The sequence below is a fragment of the Haliotis cracherodii genome, unplaced genomic scaffold (genome assembly GCF_022045235.1).
Source record: "Haliotis cracherodii isolate W230 unplaced genomic scaffold, xgHalCrac1.p SCAF_6, whole genome shotgun sequence".
Classification (NCBI taxonomy): Eukaryota; Metazoa; Mollusca; class Gastropoda; order Lepetellida; family Haliotidae; genus Haliotis; species Haliotis cracherodii.
Genome location: NW_027266319.1, coordinates 65094303 through 65119084, shown reverse-complemented (window position 1 = coordinate 65119084; position 24782 = coordinate 65094303). Strand labels below are relative to the sequence as shown.

Sequence of the window (24782 nt, the reverse complement as noted above, 5' to 3'; positions counted from 1 at the left end):
TTCATGAAACAGTGGTGATCACAGACCCTCGGTATATTTATTAGTCACATTATCAAGGAAGTAGATTTGACTGAGATGTAAATGTACAATATCTCGGCTGCATGTACACTGATATATTTCTGATAATTTGTACATTGATATATTTCTGATAATTACGGTACTATCAGGTCTCAGGGATAATTATTGTTTGGGAATATGAGTAAAACAAACAGATTAGATAAATAAGCCACATCTTACAGACCAATCAAACATGTCTACAGTTCTTTTTACAATAACAAAAAAATAATAGGGACTGAACATACACCGAGAAGAGCTCTTGAAGACATATTTTACTCTGACTCACATAGCCCTGTATTAATTTTATATTTGATACTATAACACATATCTAAGCTGAACTCAGACAAGAATGTGATTCAGTATAATAGGGTCAGTGCGTTATCTTGTTTGTTTGGTGTTCAACGCCGCACTCAGCAATATTCCAGCTATATGACGGCGGTCTGTAAATAATAGTCAATCCAGTGATTGATATCATGAGCATCAATCCACGCAAATGGGACACGATGATATGCATCAACCAAGTCTGCGAGCCTGACCACCCGATCCCGTTAGTCGCCTCCTACGACAAGCATAGTCGCCTTTTACGGCAAGAATGGGTTGCTGAAGGCCTATTCCAACCTGGATATTCACGGGCCGGATGCTTTAGTAATATGGGTGGCATTTTGTCCCTTCCTCACAGCTGTACCAGCGTGTCTGAAGTCCGGTATAGCATGTGATACCCAGTTGACCGTGGATGCCACTGAGGCACTCTCTCGAGTGTACAGACATCTTATCCTGTTGTATTGCCCTAGTACAGTTATATATGAATATTGGATATATTCAGCCAAGCATTTATCACAGGTGTGTTTCATTTAACGTCACGATATATCATGGATGCATGTAAATGTGCCATTTAAATTGTATCGAAATATCGAAAACCATATTCCATACTTCCGAAATGGGTTTATCGTGATACAAAAAGTAAACAGGTCCTCAAAGGATTGCATGTAATTTCAAATTGTGGATAATATCTAAGTATATTTGTTTGCCCATATGAAATTTGGCATTAACCACAATAAGTACAGTTTCTAAACATTTAATGACACAACCCCAAGTATGTGAGTATGGCTTTCCGCCGCTTTTGGCAATATTCCAGCAATATCACGGCGAAGGACACCAGAAATGGGCTTCACACATTGTGCCCATGTCGGGAATCGAACCTGGGACTTCGGCGTGACGAGCGAACGCTATAACCACATTCCGGGGTAGAAAAGGTCTTCAGCAACCCATACTTGCCTTAAAAGGCGACTATGCTTGTCGGAAAAGGCGACTAACGGGATCGGGTGGTCAGGCTCGCTGACTTGGTTGACGCATGTCATCGATCCCAATACGTGGAACGATGCACATGTTTTTAATCACTGGATTGTCTGGTCAAGACTCGATTATTTACAGACCGCAGTCATATAACTGGAATATTGCTGAGTGCGGCGTTAAACAACAAACCCAACCATCCAGAAGTTTTCCTTCTATAACATCATATCTTTCGGTTCACAAACTACCGCTATTTGTAAAGGCTACGCTTGTCTTACAAACATCGTCAGAGTTTCAATTTCTTAAAGAGAAGTCTTGTCTTTTTTATAATTGTTATCACATCAGACATTGTGCTCGAAAGCATGATTGCTCGTGGCCGAAATTGTGATTATTATGACCGAATGACGGTTTGATGCCCTGTTGGCTAGGGGGATGGCAATGGGTATGGGATTTTCGTTAGAATCGGAATTTATTTTTGTCATTGCGCCATGAACTGCGAACAAATGTTTTGTTGTAAAATCTGAGGCCAAATTATTGATATTTAGTTTCATAACAAAATGGTCGGCACCTTACATATAGGATCGGCTCACCATTCTTGGAAGAGTTCAGGGGTTTGTAGCAGAGGGTGGCACTAAGTTTTGCGGGGGAGGGGGATACACAGCAGAGGGGGGGCCTGGAGGGGGGTACACGGCAGAGGGGGGGCCCGGAGGGGGGTACACGGCAGAGGGGGGACCTGGAGGGGGGTAAGCGTTGTAAGCCGGGGGTTGTGGTATCTGGCCTGCATATCCACCTTGTTGGGAAGATGCGGCTAAAAACAAAGAAAAAAACATTAATTATTAATGATATTAACATTTTGGACCCGTGAAGATTCCGGGGTAGAATAGGTCTTCAGCAACCCATGCTTGCCATAAAAGGCGACAAACGGGATCGGGTGGTCAGGCTCGCTGACTTGGTTGATGCATGTCATCGATCCCAATTGCGTGGATCGATGCTCATGATATCAATGACTGGATTGTCTGGTCCATACTCGATTATTTACAGACCACCGTCATATAGCTTGAATATTGCTGAGTGCGACGTTAAACAACAAACAAACCAACCAACCAAATCGTACAGTCGACTCTGCTACAGGAAGATATTTCTTATGGCTTTGGAAAGGCTGTTGTCACTTTTATTCATATTATTAATTCAAGGAGTGCTTTCAAACCTGTTGTTGACACCATCGTTGGTCCGACTGGCTGAACGCCGATGACGCGCCGTGGTCTATTTGCTGACTTCACACAGGCACAGATGGCGGCGATGACGACAACGATGAAGAAAAAGCCACCAACTGACAATCCGACGATGAGTGGGATGTTTCTGTAAATCAGGGAAATAACAATCCCATGTACATGTATTGGAACTGCTCTAATATATATATATATGTATAAAGAGTACCCCTGCAGGAAATCCGGGCTATACGAGGTCCCCAACAAACCAAATGGTTGGTTGGTTGTTGCTTACCGCCGCACTCAGCAATATTCCAGCTATATGACGGCGGTCTGTAAATAATCGAGTCTGGACCAGACAATCCACTGATTGATAACATGTGCATCGTTTCACGCAATTGTTTGGTTGTTGTTTAACGCCGCACTCAGTAATATTCCAGCTCTATGACGGCGGTCTGTAAATAATCGAGTATGGACCAGAAAATCCAGTCATTGACATCATGAGCGTCGATCCACGCAATTGGGATCGATGACATGCATAAACCAAGTCGGCGAGCCTGACCACCCGATCCCGTTAGTCGCCTTTTACGACAAGCATAGTCGCCATTTACGGCAAGGATGGGTTGCTGAAGACCCATTCTACCCCGGAATCTTAACGGGTCCGTATAAGGATCCATACCCAAGCGTCGCCTTTACAGTAATTAAAGAAGTTGTTATCAATAAATTGTGTCTATTTTGCATGTCAACTTCTAAGCAATGCCAATCAAACAATTCCACCTACACGTATGTTGCAATTGTACTTGTATAACTCGAAGAGCAACAGTATCTACCGGTACTGCTGTAATATGTCCCACAACAGCTGGTGCAGTATATGTCGGTGTAGTAGTACGATGAGCAGGTCTCTCCCACTGCCCCTGAAAGACAAGCAGTCATTGACTAGTCAAAGACATATGACAACAACCATATTAACGCCTGGGTCTATTGCGCTTTAACGTACGGACAGCTGATGCATATATACTCTTCAAAAATAGAAACTTGACACTGACTTTCAAAATGTAATATAATGCGATTGTTTCAAAATAGGACACAGAAACCATAATTGAAACACTGTTTGAAGATCAATGTACACAATGTTCAAAACATTAATAGTGTCACCTAGACAGACACACGTACACGATACAGTTAATGTCACAGGGGTTGTGCCCACCACGTGCATCAATCACCGCTTGACACCGACGACCCATAGATGCAATCAAGTTGTCAATAACACGCTGTTGGATGTGCCGCCATTCATGCTGAAGTGCATCAAGAAGCGCCGGAAGTGTTTGGGGCGGTGGATTCCTTCTGCGAACGCGTCGATCCAACTCGTCCCACAGATGCTCAATCGGGGACAAATCTGGTGACCGGGCTGGCCAATGTAATGTCTGAATGTTGTTGTGCTGACAAACACGTGCAATATGCGGTCGAGCCTTATCCTGCGTGAACTGTTCGCCATGAACGTTGACGTGAGGTAGAACGTAAGGCTGTAGGATCAAGTCTCTGTAACGCACACCTGTCAATGCACCTGCCACATGCACGAGAGGCGTCCTACCACCGTGATGAATTCCGGCCCATACCATGACACTCCCGCCGCCAAATAGGTCAACCTGCTGCACACAGTTGGGGGCGTAACGTTCACCCCGATGTCTGTAAACACGTGCGCGCCCATCAGCACGTGTGAGTAGGAAACGGGACTCGTCAGTAAACAGTACATTTCTCCACCTTGCACGTGCCCATCTAACTCTCTGATGACACCAAAGCAGACGGTCCGCCAGATGACGTGGGATCAATACATGACGTCGAACAGGTCTTCGTGCAAAAAGTCCAGCCTCCCTCAGTCTGTTGCATACCGTTTGATCTGATAGTCTGCGTACCCCTGTGTGGTTGTAGACGTGGCTGTGGTAGTGCGGTCTCGGAGGTGTCGCAGCCGGATGTATCGATCTTGTGCTTGGGTTTTCACCCTTGGTCTTCCTGACCTTGGTCTGTCGTCAACTCTGTTGGTGTTGTTGTATCGGGTCCACAGTGCGGAGATTGTCTGTCTGGATACGCCTGGCCACTTCTTGCTGAGTTGCTCTAGCTTGTAATCTCCCAATGGCGTTGTTCCGTTGAGCTGCATTCAGTCTTGGCATTCTGTCACCGCCTCTACTGCCGTTATAAGGACTGTATGAACAGCCGTTGATGTGGATTTCTATACCCATTCAGCAGGAGGGCCTGCATGCCTAAATGCAGGATCCTGTGCTGCACGTTTTTTACAGGCGGTTGCGTTTGGATGAAGCTGTAAAAATTGATCCCCAAAGGCTACGTTTATATGCTTTGCATGTGTTTTCGCGAATTATAGACACGTCATCTTTCTGTTTGACTTAACTGGTTCTCATTTAATGTAATTACTTTAGATATTTGGCAAAAGGTGGTTTTACATCTATGTCAAGTTTCTTTTTTTGAAGAGTATATTACATGTAATGGCACATAAGGCAAGAGACAGACATGTGCAGGGTAGTGAAAAAGTGCTTTTGTTGTCGTGTGGTAGTAGTGGTCGTATTGGTAATACTTTTGTTGTTTGTTTGTTTGTTGTTTAACGCCACACTCAGCAATATTCCAGCCATACAACGGCGGTCTGTAAAATAATCGAGTCTGGACCGGACATGACAATCCAGTGATTGACATCATGAGTATCGATCTACGCAATTTGGATACGATGACATGCATCAACCAAGTCAGCGAGCCCGACGACCCGATTACGACATGCATAGTCGACTTTTACGGCAAGCATGGGTTGCTGAAGACCTGTTCTACCTGGGTTTTCACTTTTCGGTAATCGTTTTGAAAATGGTAGTAGTAGTAAATGTAGTGGTAGTGATGGTTGTAGTAGAAGCAACAATGGTAGTAGGAGGGGTAATGGTAGTAGTAGTAGATGTAGTGGTAGTGATGGTTGTAGTAGAAGCAACAATGGTAGTAGGAGGGGTAATGGTAGTAGTAGTAGATGTAGTGGTAGTGATGGTTGTAGTAGAAGCAACAATGGTAGTAGGAGGGGTAATGGTAGTAGTAGTAGATGTAGTGGTAGTGATGGTTGTAGTAGAAGCAACAATGGTAGTAGGAGGGGTAATGGTAGTAGTAGTAGATGTAGTGGTAGTGATGGTACAGTAAAGGACGGTTATAACGAACACGCTTATAACGAACTGACGGATATAACGAACTTACATTTTGGTCCCGACTATTTGCTGTAGTTATGCTGTATATATGCTTATAACGAACTACGGTTATAACGAACTAAAATTAGTAGTCCCTTTGAGTTCGTTTTAACCGTAGTTTACTGTAGTAGTAGCAGCAACAGTGGTAGTTGGAGGGGTAATAGTAGTAGTAGAAGTAGTATGGTAGTAGTAGTAGTAGTAAATGTAGTGGTAGTGATGGTAGTAGTAGCAGCAGCAGTGGTAGTAGGGGGGGTAATGGAAGTAGTAGTAGTAAATGTAGTGGTAGTGATGGTAGTGGTAGCAGCAACAGTGGTAGGAGGAGGGGTAATGTTAGTAGAAGTAGTATGGTAGTAGTGGTAGTGATGTTAGTAGTAGTAGCAACAGTGGTAGTAGGAGGGGTAATGGTGGTAGTAGTAGTATGGTAGTAGTGGTAGTGATGGTAGTAGTAGCAGCAACAGTGGTAGTAGGAGGGGTAATGGTAGTAGAAGTAGTATGGTAGTAGTGGTAGTGATGGTAGTAGTAGCAGCAACAGTGGTAGTAGGAGGGGTAATGGTAGTAGAAGTAGTATGGTAGTGATGGTAGTAGTAGCAGCAGCAGTGGTAGTAGGAGGGGTAATGGTGATAGTAGTAGCAGCACACAAGCAGAGGTGATTTTGTGACCTTTCTATGATCGGTAGTGGTTGTGGTAGTTGTATTGGTGGTGATAGTGGCAGTAGTTTTACATGTAGTACTAGTGGTTTGTTTGTTGTTTAACGCCGCATTCAGCAATATTCCAGCTAAATGACGGCGGTCTGTAAATAATCGTTTCTGGACTAGACCATCCAGTAATTGACATGAACATCGATCTACGCAATTGGGATACGACATGCATCAATGAAGTCAGTGAGCCTGACCACCCGATCCCGTTAGTCGCCTCTTACCACAAGCATAGTCGCTTTTTTACGGCAAGCATGCATTCTACCCCGAATCTTCACGGGTAAGTAGTAGTAATAGTAGTAGTTTACCACAAGCATAGTCGCTTTTTTACGGCAAGCATGCATTCTACCCCGAATCTTCACGGGTAAGTAGTAGTAGTAGTAGTAGTAGTAGAAGTAGTAGTAAAAGTAGTATTAGCAGTAGTAGTTCATAAGTACGTTCATAATTATCACTCGAAACAATGTAAAACTTTGGCAATAATTATGTCGTCATTCAGTGTCATGCTGACCTGAGAAAAGCTTCATAGAAATCCCGTGTACATGTGTTACGTGGCCGACGTTGTATGGCAGGAAACACGTACTCATTCACGCAAATTGTATGAATAACGGGTACCTGCAGGATATGTTTCCCTTTCCACGAACACCTGGTGTCATCAATGTTTTCACTGATCCATTCATATAATTTTTCTCTCTTTTTTTGTGTGTGTGTGTCTATTACGGTCAATGGAATATATTTCTACCCGTGAAGATCTTCAGCAACCCATACTTGCCGTAAAAGGCGACTATGCTTGTCGTTAAAGGCGACTAACGGGGTCGGGTGGTCAGGCTCGCTGACGGGGTTGATGCATGTCATCGATCCCAATTGCGTGGATCGATGTTCATGATGTCATTCACTGGATTGTCTGGTCCAAACTCGATTATTTTACAGACCACCGTCATATAGCTGGAATATTGCTGAGTGCGTCGTAAAACAACAAAACAAACCAAACGAATATATTTCGGCGGATAATCGAGACTGGTTGTTCTTTCGCATTACGTTTTAAATTTCCTTGTCGCTTTTCTGTCTGATTGGGTTTATCAAAACGCACATACGTGTACCTTTACTGCTATTTAGAACATGAGCTTAGTCAAACCAGTATATACGTTATATATATACTTTTCATTGTGGCTGACCACTGGCAAATATAATAAGTGCAGGAACAAAAGTAATTTTTTCTATTACTATTCACACAGATAAGAATTGTAGGACTTGCCTTTAAGGAGAATGAGAAGAAATCCAGTAACATAATAGAGTCCCTCCATGCTGAAATGTTCTTTAACACTGAATAGGATATTGTGCAACTGTTGGTAACCAAGGACGCTAAAAAGAAGGGGTAAGCACACAACAGTCACAAGGGGCGAATAAACCACGTGACAACAATGCTGACTGTTTGAGGTCAAACTGCTCTACCGAATCCCCAAAACAAACAACTTGATGTTAACAAGTAGTCTTAAATTACAAGTACCACATTGACTGTTTATGATCACATGCTACTAATCCAATGTTAATATCACAGCGCACAGCTGAATCATACGAACACAGTTCAGACAACCAGTGTCTGTTTACTATTCATATCTTGTAATATATATATATATATATATGATGAGTCACATTGAAAACGCATATTATATTTCACGCATATTAATATTGGCAATATGGCTACATATAGGCCCGTGAAGATCCGGGTCAGATTTGGTCTTCAGCAACCCATGCTTGTCGTAAAAGGAGACTATGCTTGTCGTAAGAGGCTACAAACGGGATCAGCTGGTCAGGCTCGCTGACTTTGTTGATGCATGTCATCGTGTCCCATTTGCGTGGATCGATGCTCATGACGTCAATGACTGGCAATATTTCTGCTATATGACGGCGGTCTGTACACAATCGAGTCCAATGATTGACATCAAGAGCATCGATCCACGCATCGATTCTTCAGTAATAGTTTTAGTGGTAGTAGAGGCGTTACCTGTCGTGGTCGTGGTAGTAGTAGTCGTGGTCGTGGTAGTAGTAGAAGAAGAAGAAGTTTTATAATTATGGTAGTTGTAATAGTCATGTAGTCGTAGTGGTAGTTTGTTTGTTTGTTGTTTAACGCCGCACTCAGCAATATTCCATATGACGTTGGTCTGTAAATAATCGAGTCTGGACCAGACAATCCAGTGTTTAATATCATGAGCATCGATCCACGTAATTGGGATCGATGACATGCATCAACCCGATCCCGATAGTCGCCTTTTACGACAAGCATGGTCACCTTTTACGGCGTGCATGGGTTGCTGAAGACATATACTAACCCGGAATCTTCACGGGTCCGTAGTGGTAGTAATAGTTTAGTATTAGTAGTAGCCGCTCTCAGCAATTTCCCAGCTATATGACGGCGGTCTGTAAATAATCGAGTATGGACCAGACAATCCAGTGAATGACATCATGACCATCCATCCACGCAATTGCGATCGGTGGCATGCATCAACCAAGTCAGCGAGCCTGACCACCCGATCCCGTTAGTCGCCTCTTACGACAAGTAGAGTTGCCTCTTACGGCAAGCATGGGTTGTTGAAGACCTATTCTGACCCGGATCTTCACGGGTCTCAACGAAAGGGATGTATTAAGGTGTTAAGTTGAAGAATGTCCGTTCTCATTTCAGCAGAGATGTCTGGATCATGGTGCACTGGATTAGAAAATTGAAATTCATTTGTGAACGTTCGTTTCAGGGGAAGCTGATTTTCAGGATTCAGGAATAATACGTCTCTTGTGGAAGCCCAGATCTATGCGCTCTTTCCCAGAGTCCCCCTGTCCCTAGTGGGCTTTACGTATGCCCGTTGCGACATGGGCAGGAGAGTCACACAAATTGATCCGCAGTCCCTCCTTGATCGCGAGCGCAAAGTCGGAAAGGCCAAACTTATTATTGTCCCAAGCAGGGACATCCCAATGGTAAGAAACCAAGAGACTTATTTCAGTGAAGTATCTTCTAATAAATCGCATCGTGAATATTTTGTTTATGGTCAAGGTTGTTTCAATTCATTTTGACAGAATGAGATGGACTAACAAGAGTCAGTTTTACTGCAAGAGTTACCGTGCGAACAGGCTTTGCTGCAAGAACCACCGAGCGACCAGGCTTTACTGCAAGAGTCACCGAGCAACCAGGCTTTGCTGCAAGAACCAACGAGCTACCAGGCTTTACTGCAAGAGTCACCGAGCAACCAGGCTTTGCTGCAAGAACCACCGAGCGACCAGGCTTTGCTGCAAGAACCAACGAGCTACCAGGCTTTACTGCAAGAACCACCGAGCAACCAGGCTTTGCTGCAAGAACCAACGAGCTACCAGGCTTTACTGCAAGAGTCACCGAGCAACCAGGCATTGCTGCAAGAACCACCGAGCGACCAGGCTTTGCTGCAAGAACCAACGAGCTACCAGGCTTTACTGCAAGAGTCACCGAGCGACCAGGCTTTGCTGCAAGAACCAACGAGCTACCAGGCTTTACTGCAAGAGTCACCGAGCAACCAGGCTTTGCTGCAAGAACCACCGAGCGACCAGGCTTTACTGCAAGAGTCACCGAGCAACCAGGCTTTGCTGCAAGAACCACCGAGCGACCAGGCTTTGCTGCAAGAACCACCGAGCAACCAGGCCGTGCAGTAAACACAAGAAATGGGATGAGCGATGGCAGGGACCCCAACAGAGCAGTTCTGCATGACAGGTAAACCACAGTCTAAAGAAATACTACCAACCGACCCCATGACTAGTTTATCTAGTAAGGTCAGTTACAAAGATTTTAAGGCAACCGGTGGTCACGGGCCTTCAGAACGGTTATGTTTACATGCCCAACTTAACATCAAAGGAGACTACACGACTTCTTAAAATGAATGCTCTATGATACAGTGGACTCTGCTTTTAGCAGAGATTTCTCATGAATATGAGTGAGTGAGTATGGTTTTACGCCGCTTTCAGTGATATTCCAGCAATATCACGGCTGGGGACACCAGAAATGGGCTTCACACATTTTTGGGAATCGGACCCATGTCTTAACCCACTAGGCTACCACATTGTCTTTGCATCAGAGGTGGACGGACGATGCCTTTTAGAAGACCACTAAGGAGATCAATTGTCCACACGTGCTCAAATCTGATAGAAATAAGTGTGCTGTATTCCTCTTTTCAGGAGCTCCGTCGTTAAATGACGCAGTATTTGAGGAACGAATTAGCTTTCCAGTTTTCAATTCTATAAGCTTAGCAGAAGGGTGCATATGATATATTCAGCAAAGGAAATGTGAATGTACAGGTTAAGCTTAACGTCGGCTGCAAAGTCACTACAGTTAATATATCAATATATTGTTACAAGATAATGAAATATTCAAGACGTATTTTCGGAACTATGTCAATCATTTAAAAATAAATTGAAATTGTGCCACCGATAGATTCTTGGAAAGAGGAGATGTGGAAGGAATATTTTCATGTGCATTAATGTGGTCAACAAAAGAATAGAAAAGGTGGTCGGTCTTTCTTGAATTGGAACCCGGTCATTAGCCAATCATTATCACAATTGAGTATTCACCAAGTTACTGCACAATGCATTGTGGATCATGGATGTTTCAAATGAAGATCTTTCTATATGTATAATAACACTTCTTTTGTATGTTTATTGTTCAGGATACAGAAAACGTTAAGTAAATCCGCTTTATTTGATGTGATTACGTTTGTTATGAATATTTCCACATATGGAGTGGAAGTATACAAGTTGTTTTTTCTATCAAAGTAATTGTAACTGTACTTACTATTACATATAAATTGCAACTGATCCTGTGGCATTTCCTTGGCATTGTTTGCGTTTATGTTTCCTTAAACAGAAATATATTTTACGCCTCGCCCATCATGGACTAGTGTTTACTGGCTGGCTACCTGACCGCCCCAAATAGACCATGATAAAACGTTATGGAATATACAGTCTTCTGATCATAAAATCTAACTAGTTCCCATAAAAGACCAAATTAGTATCCGCGGATACTACCTTTTGTAGCGACCCGTGAAGAGTCCGGGGTAGATATAGGTCTTCAGCAACCCATGCTTGCCGTTAAAGGCGACTATGCTTGCCGTAAAAGGCGACTAAGGGGATCGGGTGGTCAGGCTTGCTGACTTGGTTGATGCATGTCATCTATCATAAATGCGTGAATCGATGCTCATGATATCAATTATTGGATTGTCTGGTCCGGACGTTAAAGTTCGGCAACAACAAACCAAACCAAAAAACCTATAGTAGCTCCACGGAGAGTTTGCGTGCATACTCTTCCTACTTTTCAAACGTTCTGCTGAGTAACTGTGTAGCTAAGCAGACATTTTATAAAATTGTCCGTATGTAGCGTCCATAAGTGAACTGTTTTGTTCATCTGTCAAGGAAATTTGTTTGTTTGTTGTTTGCACTCACCAATTTTCCAGCTATATGACGGCGGTCTGTAAATTATCGTGTCTGGACCAGACAATCCAGTGATTAATATCATGAGCATCGATCTACGCAATCGGGATCGATGACATGTATCAACCAAGTCAGCGAGCCTGACCACCCGATCCCGTCAGTCGCCTTTTACGACAAGCATAGTCACCTTTTAGGGCAAGTATGGGTTGCTGGAGACCTATTCTACCACGGAACCTGCTCGGGTCTCATGGTCATGTGACATGGATCGACCACACTTAGACTAAAAAACAAGTGTTTCTGTTTAAACACAGAAATAAACACTAATGTTGCAACACTTTACAGACACGTCCACGTGTATGTTTATAAACATACATGTGTAATAGGAACGGCTGTCGCAAACAATGTCTCATGCTTTGCGTTGTGTTCGTCATTCTTAACCTACAGCCGACCTATTTCCAAGTTCTTTTTGGGATGTAGAGGAGTGATTAGAAAAATAAATAAACAAAGTCAGAGTAACATAAACATAGTTTATTCAATAAATCAAGGAAAGCTCAAATTATTAACCTAACCCCCACCCTCAAAATCCTAACATTACCCAACATGCCGTTTTGACTACTTTTCTACCTAGCCAATTTGCCCTACATCACTCTTAAGATAACCCTGCATCCCTGCTATGCACTGCACTTCCGTAAAATGTCACCCGCCCAACCCACTATCTTACCGGTTTCCCAAAGAGTCATTAACTCTACCAAATTCCTCTTATATTTTATTAAAGAGGATCTGGACAGATCCCTCACAGATCTACTGGGAACTAACTCCGTCACTGAGTTAAGAGTGGTGCGGTCACCTCACCTGTATCGATCAACCGATAACGCAAGACAGTCTACCCCAGGTGTCAAGTCCCCTTATATTTACCGCGCCAACCGACCTTGATCTCTTCCCGCACCTATCCTAGACGCGATTGGTCAACAATCCGCCCGTCACCCAATCAGAACACTCCTATCAGACGCTCTGACCGAAACTTGAAACTAAAATGCACCCACGTGTAGACAATGCGATAGGAACCCAGCTGGAAATAAACATTTCCCCCATTCCACGGCCAAAAGGTAAGTTTGAAAGGAAATATAAAGGTGGTAAATTGACTACGAGTCACCGGGAGTACACTACGGAAGCCTTTTAGGGCCATTTGTTTTTTTATATTTTTTTCGATACTATCTTAAAGTTTCATGATACTAAGTTGAAATTTGAAGATACTAAGTTGAAATTTCAAGATAGAGAAGTTGAAATTTCAAGATAATAAGTTGAAATTTCAAGATAGAGAAGTTGAAATTTTGATATTCACACTAATGACTGAGTCAGTAAGACTAGAGACAGTCAAGGGTGAGACGTATCACGAAAGTGATCCATTTTGTTCCTTTAGGTCCACTGTAGGCGTCTCCCACCACAAACTGCTGCAGCAATCCAAGGGCACGCGTGTATAAGTCTGGCTACCTCAGATCAAATACATAATACGCTGCCAGGAGCACAACTGCTGCATCCAAGATAGATGCAGCTTGGCAAGCTATCTTCGTCCTGTCACCCACAATGTAGGATGTCATGAAAATGATGTCGTCCTTATTGACGACAATGATAAGGCGTGGCGAGGTGAATTCCTTGTATTAAAAAAAATGCTTCTTTGACTGAAGCCACACCATCCACCTGAAAATTAAACATTAAATTTAAGTTTTGGTGTAAAAACATTTGATAAAATTGTAAAAACGTCTGTATTTAAATAAAATGATATCTTTAACTAAGGATGAAAGTCAGTTGGTCATTTCCATATAGCATAATGTTAAAAGCTGAAATTTTAATGGTCACAGCATACTTTAACCACAGGTGGTATAGTACTTTTTATATGTGAAGCTATTCAGGAGATATTATTTAAATGATAATAAGAGTGCTCACGTTAGCCTTCTTTGTATTCGCCACATGCCGCAGGAGCCATTCAATCTTCTGGCAGACACCTTGTCTGGCCTGTTCCTCCCCCTTTTCTGGATACACCCTAGCAAAGAATTCCGACAGCACCTGTGAATAAATAACAGAGTATGAAATGACGAAAGTCTAGTCATTTTACAGGTAATCTATTGAGTATAATCCTTTCCTTCATTTGCACATGAAGTTTAAACTGTACAGAGTTTTGATAATATTATTTGGAGACACCATGGACTACCAACAGCATGATCCTATGATCTGTCACTACTCAGTACTCACATGTTGGCCTTCTGTGAAACAGGGATACGCCTCAATTATGGGCTGGATCTTTCCGTCTGGTAGAGACGTCATCCACCATTTTCTGTTCTGACGTTCTGGGATCGGGTGGTCAAGTTTGCTGACTTGGTTAATAATGCATGTCATCGATCCCAATTGCGTGGATCGATGCTCATGATGTCAATCACTGGATTATCTGGTCCAGTTTCGATTATTTTACAGACTGCCGTCATATAGCTGGAATATTGCTGAGTGCGGCGTTAAACAACAAACAAACAAAATGTTCTGACGGAGGTGCCGGAGAAGCAGCTTGAGTGCTACTTGTTACTTGGTTTGGCCTTGTCCATTCAGCTTGAAGTTCTTTGAGACTGACATTTTATTCTTCTTCAGACAAGTGATCGTCATTAGAAGCAGTGACTTCTCTGTATCGGAAATATTATGTGAAGGGAGACATACCCACATGACAGTAGACCTGCCTTCACTGAAGACGGAAGGTAAACCTGCAGTTGTTTAGAAAATTAAGAATATATACAACAATCTAGGTAGGCCTATGTAACATTCTAGGTTCAAACAAGACTTGCGTTAACTCTGATATTGTGTTTTCCACTAGTTAATATAATGAAGTTTCACTTCAGTTTTGCAATACTACTTACGTAATTTTGAGTAATCTTGTGCAGGAACACTTAGTACAAAATGGCGACAACCACTCAGTATAATGACGTCATCTAGTGACGTCATATATTTTACAACACTGCTGATAGTATATAAACACTGGTGTTAATAAATCAACTCATGTGACCAACCATGAGATAAAGGACCTTACGGGTGAAATATCACATTTTGACTTCTCAACATAATTATATTGATGTATGCGTGGATGTGTTGTTGGAAAGATGCATGCGGCATGAGGCTTACGAAGTAAATCTGCCGATATATACAATTTATGTTAGATATATACCATTCGTAAGAGGTCCATGGCAAAGTATTCAGCTTTCAGATGAGAGATAGATCTAAATAGATAAGCTTAATAGTGTAAATTCAATTTGTTTTTAATAAATTAGAAATAATAGTCGCCATAACTATTTCTATTATTTTGATCAAAAATGTAATATTAGTAAACGGATGTACACTTAAAAATACGTGTGTGTATCTTGAATCTCAAACTTGTTTTACACCAGTGACATAAAATATGCATTTGACGCCAGGAACAAACATTTCAAAATGTTTGTACTAAAAACGTGTTTGTGGTGTGAAAAAGAACAAACAGGCGTGAACATTTATGAATGCACATGTGTGCATTGGCTGTATAACAACCTGTGGTGATTATTAAGCACCAGTGACGTAAGATATACTCTAGCGTTTAGGAACAAGCACTTCAATATGTCTATACTAAACGTTTGTTTTTAGAGTGCATTCAGTGGTTTTTAAAAGCGATATCTCCAATGTTGATATAGCTTGATCTCACCCAAGCGATATCTCTTGTGGGAACCAGTTTTGGTTAATAAAGACTTTTATTTACCCCAATTATTTATAATAAAAATTATTCATGATTTTAAAGATTTTTCAAACACGGGACTACATTTTAAGTCGCAATTACAAGGGGTGGTGAAATGTCACTGCGTATTCGGTAGGGACAATTTACATTTTAAAGCTTTGCCACTCGTGAAAATATCCCCTTTTCACCGTCATGTGATGAGAAAACCAGTACATTTCACCTGACACATAGAATATTCTCTATAGTTTCCCAAACGATGAAATTTGTTCACTGAGATGTATAACAGTACTGGATACTCGCTGACAATATAAACACGTTTTGTTCAAGAAAACACTTTTTATTCATGAAACAGAGGTGATCACAGACCTTCGGTGCATTTACGAGTTACATTATCAAGGAATGGGATTTGACTGAGATGTTAATGTACAATATCACGGGTGCATGTATACTGATATATTTCTGATAATTTGTACATTGATATATTTCTGATAATTACAGTACTGACAGGCCTCAGGGATATTTAGAGGTTGGGAATATGAGTAAAACAAACAGAATAGATAAATAAGCCACATCTTATAGACCAATCAAACATGTCTACAGTTCTTTTTACAATAACAAAAAAATAATAGGGACTGAACATACACCGAGAAGAGCTCTTGAAGACATATTTTACTCTGACTCACATAGCCCTGTATTAATTTTATATTTGATACTATAACACATATCTAAGCTGAACTCAGACAAGAATGTGATTCAGTATAATAGGGTCAGTGCGTTATCTTGTTTGTTTGGTGTTCAACGCCGCATTCAGCAATATTCCAGCTATATGACGGCGGTCTGTAAATAATAGTCAATCCAGTGATTGATATCATGAGCATCGATCCACGCAAATGGGACACGACGACATGCATCAACCAAGTCTGCGAGCCTGACCACCCGATCCCGTTAGTCGCCTCCTACGACAAGCATAGTCGCCTTTTACGGCAAGAATGGGTTGCTGAAGGCCTATTCCAACCTGGATATTCACGGGCCGGATGCTTTAGTAATATGGGTAGCATTTTGTCCCTTCCTCACACAGCTGTACCAACGTGTCTGAAGTCCCGTATAGCATGTGATACCCAGTTGACCGTGGATGCCACTGAGGCACTCTTTCGAGTGTACAGAAATCTTATCATGTTGTATTGCCCTAGTACAGTTATATATGAGTATTGGATATATTCAGCCAAGCATTCATCACAGGTGTGTTTCATTTAACGTCACGATATATCATGGATGCATGTAAATGTGCTATGTAAATTGTATTATCGAAAACCATATTCTATACATCCGAAATGGGTTTATCGTGATACAAAAAATAAACAGGTCCTTAAAGGATTACATGTAATTTCAAAGTGTGGATAATATCTAAGTATATTTTTTTGCCCATACGAAGTTTTGTCAACTTGCGTTAACCAGAATAAGTACAGTTTCTAAACATTTAATGACACAACCCCAAGTGTGTGAGTATGGTTTGCCGCCGCTTTTGGCAATGTTCCAGCAATATCACGGCGAAGGACACCAGAAATGGGCTTCACACATTGTGCCCATGTCGGGAATCGAACCTGGCACTTCGGCGTGACGAGCGAACGCTATACCCATTTGGCTACACGGCCGCTCCGATACAACCCCAGACCCGCGAAGATTCCGGGGTAAAATAGGTCTTCAGCAACCCATACTTGCCGTAAAAGGCGACTATGCTTGGCGTAAAAGGCGACTAACGGGATCGGGTGGTCAGGCTCGCTGACTTGGGTGATGCGTGTCATCGATCCCAATACGTGGATCGATGCACATGTTGTCAATCACTGGATTGTCTGTCCAAGACTCGATTCTTTTCAGACCGCCGTCATAGAGCTGGAATATTGCTGAGTTTTCCTTCTATAACATCATATCTTTCGGTTCACAAACTACCGCTATTTGTAAAGGTTACGCTTGTCTTACTAAGATCGTCAGAGAGTTTCAATTTCTTTAAGAGTAGACTTGTCTTTTTTGTAATTGTTGGAGGGGGGGTGGGGAGGGGGGAGGGGGGGCAATGGGTGTGGGATTTCCGTTAGAGACGGAATATATTTTTGTCATTGCGTCATGAACTGCGAATAAATGTTTTGTTTATCTGAGGCCAAATTATTGATATTTAGTTTCATAACAAAATGGTCGGCACCTTACATATAGGATCGGCTATCTATTCCTGGAAGAGTTCAGGGGTTTGTAGCAGAGGGTGGCACCAAGTTTTGTGGAGGAGGGGGATTCACGGCAGAGGGGGGACCTGGAGGGGGGTACACGGCAGAGGGGGGACCAGGAGGGGGGTATACGGCAGAGGGGGGACCCGCAGGGGGGTACGCGTTGTAAGCCGGGGGTTGTGGTATCTGGCCTGCATATCCACCTTGTTGGGAAGATGCGGCTAAAAACAAATAAAAAAACATTAATTATTAATAATGTTAACATTTTGGACCCGTGAATATTCCGGGATAGAATAGGTCTTCAGCAGCCCATGCTTGCCGTGAAAGGCGACAAACGGGATCGGGTGGTCAGGCTTGCTGACTTGGTTGATGCATGTCATCGATCCAAATTGCCTGGATCGATGCTCATGATGTCAATCACTGGACCAACCAACCAAATCGTACAGTCGACTCTACTACAAGAAGATATTTCTTATGGCTTTGGAAAGGCTGTTGTCACTTTTATTCATATTATTAATTCAAGGAGTGCTTTCAAACCTGTTGTTGACACGATCGTTGGTCCGACTGGCTGAACGCCGATGACGCGTCCTGGTCTATTTGCTGACTTCACACAGGCACAGATGACGGCGATGACGATGACGATGAAGAAAAAGCCACCAACAGACAATCCGACGATGAGTGGGATGTTTCTGTAAATCCGGAAATAACGATCCCATATATTAGTGAGTGAGTATGGTTTTACGCCGCTTTTAGCAGTATACCCCAATGTCGCATTTACAGTAATTAAAAAAAGTTGTTATCCATAAATTGTGTCTATTTTGTCATTGGTCAACTTCTTAGTAATGCCAATCAAATAATTAACCTACCTTAGAATAGGTCTTCAGCAACCCATGCTTGCCGAAAAAAGCGACTATGCTTGTCGTAAAAGGCGACTAATGGGATCGGGTGGTCAGGCTTGCTGACATGGTTGATGCATGTCATCGATCCCAATTGTGTGGATCGATGGTCATGATGTTAATCACTGGATTGTCTGGTCCAGACTCGATAATATACATACCGCAGTCATATAGCTGGAATATTGCTGAGTGCGGCGTAAAACAACACACCAAAAACAAAAATCACCTACGCGTATGTTTCAATTGTGCTTGTATAACTCGAAAAGCCACTTGAGCCACTGCAACAGTATCTACCGGTAGTGCTGTAATAGGACCCACAACAGCTGGTGCAGTATATGTCTGTGTCGTAGTATGATGAACAGGTCTCTCCCACTGCCCCTGGAAGACAAGCAGTCATTGACTAGTCAAAGACATATGACAACAACAACATTAACGCCTATTGCGCTTTAACGTACGGACAGCTGATGCATATATTGCATGTAATGGCAAACAATATTGGTTGGTTGGTTTGATGTTTAACGCTGCACTCCGCAATATTCCAGCTATATGACGGCGGTCTGTAAATAACTGAGTGTGGACCACACAATCCAGTTAATGACATGATCTACGCAATTGGGATACGATGACATGCATCAACCAAGTCAGCGAGCCTGACGACCGGATTACGACAAGCATACGACAAGAATTGGTTGCTGAAGACCTGTTCTACCCGGAACTTCACGGGTCGGTAATCTGTTTGAAAATGGTAGTAGTAGTAGTAAATGTAGTGGTAGTGATGGTAGTAGTAGCAGCAACAGTGGTAGTAGGAGGGGTAATGGTAGTAGCAGTAGAAGTAGAAGTAGTCTGGTAGTAGTAAATGTAGTGGTAGTGATGGTAGTAGTAGCAGCAACAGTGGTAGTAGGTGGGGTATTGTAGTACAGCAAGCATGCATTCTACCCTGCATCTTCACGGGTAAGTTGGATTCATTGGTTGGTTTGTTGTTTAACGCCGCACTCAGCAATATTACAGCTGTATGACGGCGGTCTGTAAATAATCGAGTATGGACCAAACAATCCAGTGATTGATATCATGAGCATCGATCCACCCAATTGTCATTTTACACGTAAAAGTGTGTAAAAATAGGAACAAAACAGACTATTGTGAAACTGAGCATAACCAGGTGTTAGTAGATCAAACAGGTGCTTGAAACCCACGTGCATGTGATTTTTCAGTGGTTAGTGATTTGTGAGTGGCATTGTGGGATAGTGAATATCATCGTCCAACTATCAGAACGTAGAAGTAACATATTCCCTTCTCAATCAAACACTTACATGTCATTATTATTATGTACATAAACATAGCGGTTATTTTTATTGTTGTTTTGATAACTTTTTTTCCAGGCTAATATGCATAATGCCTATAGCCTGTTTCTGCCATGTCAATTTGGACTTAGTTTTATTTTTGAATGTTGAAAGAGCCTACAAATTACCTCCTGTAAAGCACATTTTGTATTGAGCACTGAAATAAAACTAGCAAATTCAGACTAGTACTTTTCCAGTTGTTTTGTTATTTCGTATTTACATCTACGTAATGTTTTGTGTCGATTTCTAAATCCAACAAAACAGGGTTTTTTTCATTTCCATGAGTACTTTACCTGTTAGGCAGTACATGCTTTCCCTTTTCGTGGACACCTGGTGTCATCTATGTTTTCACTGATCAATTCATATAGTTTTCCTCGGTTTTTTTGTGTCTATTACGGTCAATAGAATATATTTCGGCGGATAATCGAGACTGGTTGTTCTTTCGCATTGACGTTTCAAATTTCCTTGTCGCTTTGCTATCTGGTTGGGTTTATCAAAACGCCTAAAAATCCATGTATCTTTACTGCTATTTAGAACATGAGCTTAGTCAAACCAGTAAATACTTATATATATACACACACACACACACACACACACACACACACACACACACACACACATACATATATATATATATATATACTTTTCATTGTGGCTGACCACTGGCAAATATAATAAGTGCAGGAACAAAAGTATTTTTTTCTATTCACACAGTAAGAAACTTGCCTTCAATGAGAAAGAGAAGAAATCCAGTAACACAATAGAGTCCCTCCATGCTGAAATGTTCTTAAACACTGAATAAGATATTGTGCAACTAGCAGTAACTACGAACGCTAAAATGATGGGCTTGGTACGCAAGATAGTCACCATGGGCGACATGTCCTGTTACAACATTGCTGACCGTTAGCAAAATACTCAATGTAAACAAATCAAATAAGATTTTGTGCAACTGGTGGTAACCAAGGACGCTAAAAAGAAGGGGTAAGCACCCAACAGTCACAAGGGGCGAATCACGTGACAACAATGCTGACTGTTTGAGGTCCAACTGCTCTACCGACTCTTCAAAACAAACAACTTGATGTAAACAAGTAGTCTTAAATTACAAGTACCACATTGACTGTTTATGATCACATGCTTCTAATCCAATGTTAATATCACAACGGAGAGCTAAATCATACGAACACAGTTCAGACAACAGGTATCAGAAAAATCAGAATCGTCAAAATTGTCTACGATTTAAATAATTTATATTTTGTAAAATTAAATAGAATGTGAAATAAAATCACGAAGTTTAAATTGATAAATTTCCCGTTTTAGGATCTGAAAGAAGCATATGATAGTATCAAAGCAACACAAGATTGTAGACAGTCCGGCAGTACAGGTATTCAGCAGGACATGTCAACGTTCGAGCCTGTTTAAACTTGTGTTGAGTCTGGCAGTGGAAAACACCATTTCGAGTGTCAGGTGTCACGTAAGTGATTTATTGTAACATTCCATATATCAATTCCGCTCAGAATCAAATTTTATGAATTAATTCCGTAATTGTAACTATTTTAGCTTTCATAGTGATATTTGGAGAATCATTTTAGACAAATGTTACAGAAAATATTAGAGATTTATTGAGGATACCTTCCTCCAATTATTCAGGCCATTCTGTTATGATAAATACTCTGTATCAACTCAATATGATATATGGCTTCCTACACACTCTGAGCTGTTGCACATGTATACATATCTGGAGACAAATCCAGGTTGGCGAAAGAAACGACATGCTATACATTTGATTGGACAAAACCCTGCTGACATAATCCTGTTAATCAAAGCCATCATGTCTAGTTGGTCCAGGAAAATTATCGCAATAGAATGGACATGTAATAGCCTGGATCATTGTGGATGGGATATAATGAGATTTATGATTAAGGATATCTAATATATAGCAATAAGTAACATCGAGAGATTATGTCCATAGGTCCGACCTGGTTTATCCTAGTTGATTTATGTTATATATTTTTGATATTTGTCTTATTTACAGTGGCAGTTCCCACGGCAAAAATACATCTTCACACAAGACGGATTTAGAGATTACCTGTCAGAAGAATCACAAGATGCATTCAGGCAAGACCACTGTTTGTTTGTTTGTTGTTTCACGCCGCACTCAGCAATATTCCAGCTATATGACGGCGATCTGTAAATAATCGAGTCTGGACCAGACAATGCAGTGATAAACATCTTTGAGCATCGATCCACGCAATTGGGATCGAAGACATGTATAAACCAAGTCAGCGAGCCTGACCACCCGATCCCGTTAGTCGCTTTTTACGACAAGCATAGTCGCCTTTTACGGCAAGAATTGGGTTGCTGAAGACCTATTCTACCCGGGGTCTTCACGGCCTATGAACTGAAATCATAAGTGTCTGATGTATTAAGAAGGTCTATAGTACTTGAACCCTGCCACTTCTTCAGATGGAAAGTGTTTCCTAATTGCAGGCACCACACCTGATAGTATAGGACGACGTTCATGTTTTCTTAGCCTTCCATGGATCCATCTTGTAAATCGGCGGTATGCCACATAGCGATACGTTCTGTAAACTGAAAGATTTTGTTCATATCTAGGAGTGAGTGAGTATAGTTTTACGCCGCTTTAGCAATATTCCAGAAATATCACGGCGGGGGACACCAGAAATGGGCTTCACACATTGTACCCATGTCGGGAATCGAACCCAGGTCTTCGGTGTGACGAGCGAACGCTTTAACCACTAGGCTACCCGACCGCCCCTCGGATCTAAAATGAGCAATGTACATGACTAGTGTTCTTAATTAGTGACTTGAAATTGTATAATATTGTTACCATACCGGAAAACTTATGTTCAGATGTCATAATTCATTGCGTGTCAGAATAGGTCTTCAGCAACCCATGCTTACCATATTAGGCGACTATGCTTGTCGTAAAAGGCGACTAACGGGATCGGGTGGTCAGGCTCGCTGACTTGGTTGATGCATGTCATCGCATCTCAATTGTGAAGAGACCCGTGAAGATTCCGGGGTAGAATAGGTCTTCAGCAACCCATGCTTGCCGTTAAAGGCGACTATGCTTGTCGTAAAAGGCGACAAACGAGAACGGGTGCTCAAGCTCGCTGACTTGGTTGATGCATGTCGTCGATCCCAATTGCGTGGATCGATGCTCATGATATCAATCACTGGATTGTCTGGTCCAGACTTGATTCTTTACAGACCGCCGTCATATAGCTGGAGTATTGCTGAGCGCGGCGTTAAACAACCAACCAACCAACACTTTAGGAGAATATTTGATGGATTAGTGATAAAGATATGTCAATTTTAATCGATGCAGCAACTTTTACTATAGTAATTATCAGCGGTTAAGAAGGAACATACTTATGAATTGGTTTCTTATCGTCTTGTGGACCTGCCAAGCTCACAAATTCAAGGAGTGCCAACTGAAGGACGTGTATATTGGTGAAATTTACTGAGAATCCTTCATGTTGAGTGATGCAATCCAGAGGTTCAGCTTCTTCTTCCATTTCTCTCTCGCCCCAGCATAAAAGTGGCAACATTTCGACTCAGTTCGGGATGACAAAATTATGATATAGCTAATATGACATAAATAGATGCAAACCTATCAATTTCTTTATGGTACAGTTCCCTAAAATAAAAGCATTTCACATATTTCTTATTTATGGCACATTTTGAAAATTCGCACTATAAAAGTTCATAATTATTTAAGATTTTATGTGTCCCATTTTTGAAAAATTATATACCACAATAAGTATCACAACAGCTTACCAATAGCTAGACGTCTATGGAAATTGAATATGTTATAAAACTGAACATCGATGCACCGGCAACAATGATAATGTTACACTAACGAATTTAGAGTACTCTGCTTGTGTACGAGTATTGACTGACGTACGTACGTAATGGTATTTCACTGAAAAGTTGATCCCCATATTCGATCCTTCTCTTGGGTATATTTCGTCAGAAGTGTTATAACACAATTAATGATTAAGGTGAAAAGTCTTAAATATTATATTAAAATGATTTACTTGTAACTCGCGATTTGAGCATTTACTGTACCATATATAGGCGTGGCTTCGCATATTATTATTGGTCTAACATTGCGGTAATTGTGACTACACATGTTACCCTGACAGCTGAAAGATTGATTCCATATTTAATCTGTTTTCATGAAAATATGGTACGCAAATGACTAGCATTCCAGTCTGTGTGAGGCCTATTCAAAACATCGTCGGGATCGGGATCGTCACTGTTTTCTTGTGAAATGCTGGACTCGTCGTCAGTATTCCTGTCGTTCTTGCTGACAGAAATTGGTTCAAATTGAAAAGGTTGTACTTCTATGTCAGTATATGTATGGGGTAGACCTTCCAAATCCATTTTTGACCTTGTGGGTCGAATTATTGGTGAAGATAAAAGCAGATTTCCGAGAGCGATTCAGCGTGGCACCGTTGCTATCTTGTGTGTTTTGATGCTACAACTGTCCGGTATGACGTCACACGATCACGTGACTGGCTACCTCATTATCTTACGTAATCGCCAAATGCTTTCAATGGTCGTTATTGTTTCAAACTGTCTTGAATGTATAACATATACTCACACGCAAAAGAAACGCAAGTGGTTTTAAGCCAATAGGTAATAAACAAGG

The 24782-nt window shown here is 41.6% G+C and overlaps 2 protein-coding genes across 2 annotated transcripts; both read right to left on the bottom strand.

Annotated features, from left to right (window-relative positions):
- Positions 1-1952: 1952 nt before the first annotated feature.
- Positions 1953-20879, bottom strand: LOC139444665 (uncharacterized). Its single transcript, XM_071225594.1, has 6 exons — positions 20831-20879; positions 18995-19142; positions 18406-18557; positions 3337-3469; positions 2555-2706; positions 1953-2155 (listed from the first exon to the last, which is right to left on the bottom strand). Exons 1-6 carry the CDS (start codon positions 20877-20879, stop codon positions 1953-1955), a joined length of 837 nt encoding a protein of 278 aa, XP_071081695.1.
- Positions 20880-22526: 1647 nt separating this feature from the next.
- Positions 22527-24514, bottom strand: LOC139446597 (uncharacterized). Its single transcript, XM_071227884.1, has 3 exons — positions 24365-24514; positions 23498-23649; positions 22527-22686 (listed from the first exon to the last, which is right to left on the bottom strand). The coding sequence occupies exons 1-3, from the start codon at positions 24512-24514 to the stop codon at positions 22527-22529; spliced, it is 462 nt and encodes a 153-aa protein (XP_071083985.1).
- Between the last annotated feature and the right edge of the window lie 268 nt (positions 24515-24782).

Excerpts from the sequence above, each read along its gene's own strand:
- LOC139444665 (XM_071225594.1), bottom strand. The coding sequence starts at position 20,879 with ATGGAGGGACTCTATTGTGTTACTGGATTTCTTCTCTTTCTCATTGAA. Across the intron at positions 19,143-20,830 it reads TCTTCTCTTTCTCATTGAAG|GGGCAGTGGGAGAGACCTGT; the intron begins GCAAGTTTCTTA and ends CTTGTCTTCCAG. Across the intron at positions 18,558-18,994 it reads AGCACAATTGAAACATACGC|AAACATCCCACTCATCGTCG; the intron begins GTAGGTGATTTT and ends CCGGATTTACAG.
- LOC139446597 (XM_071227884.1), bottom strand. The coding sequence starts at position 24,514 with ATGGATTTGGAAGGTCTACCCCATACATATACTGACATAGAAGTACAA. Across the intron at positions 23,650-24,364 it reads ACGATCCCGATCCCGACGAT|AGAGAAATGGAAGAAGAAGC; the intron begins GTTTTGAATAGG and ends TGCTGGGGCGAG. Across the intron at positions 22,687-23,497 it reads GATAAGAAACCAATTCATAA|AACGTATCGCTATGTGGCAT; the intron begins GTATGTTCCTTC and ends TTCAGTTTACAG.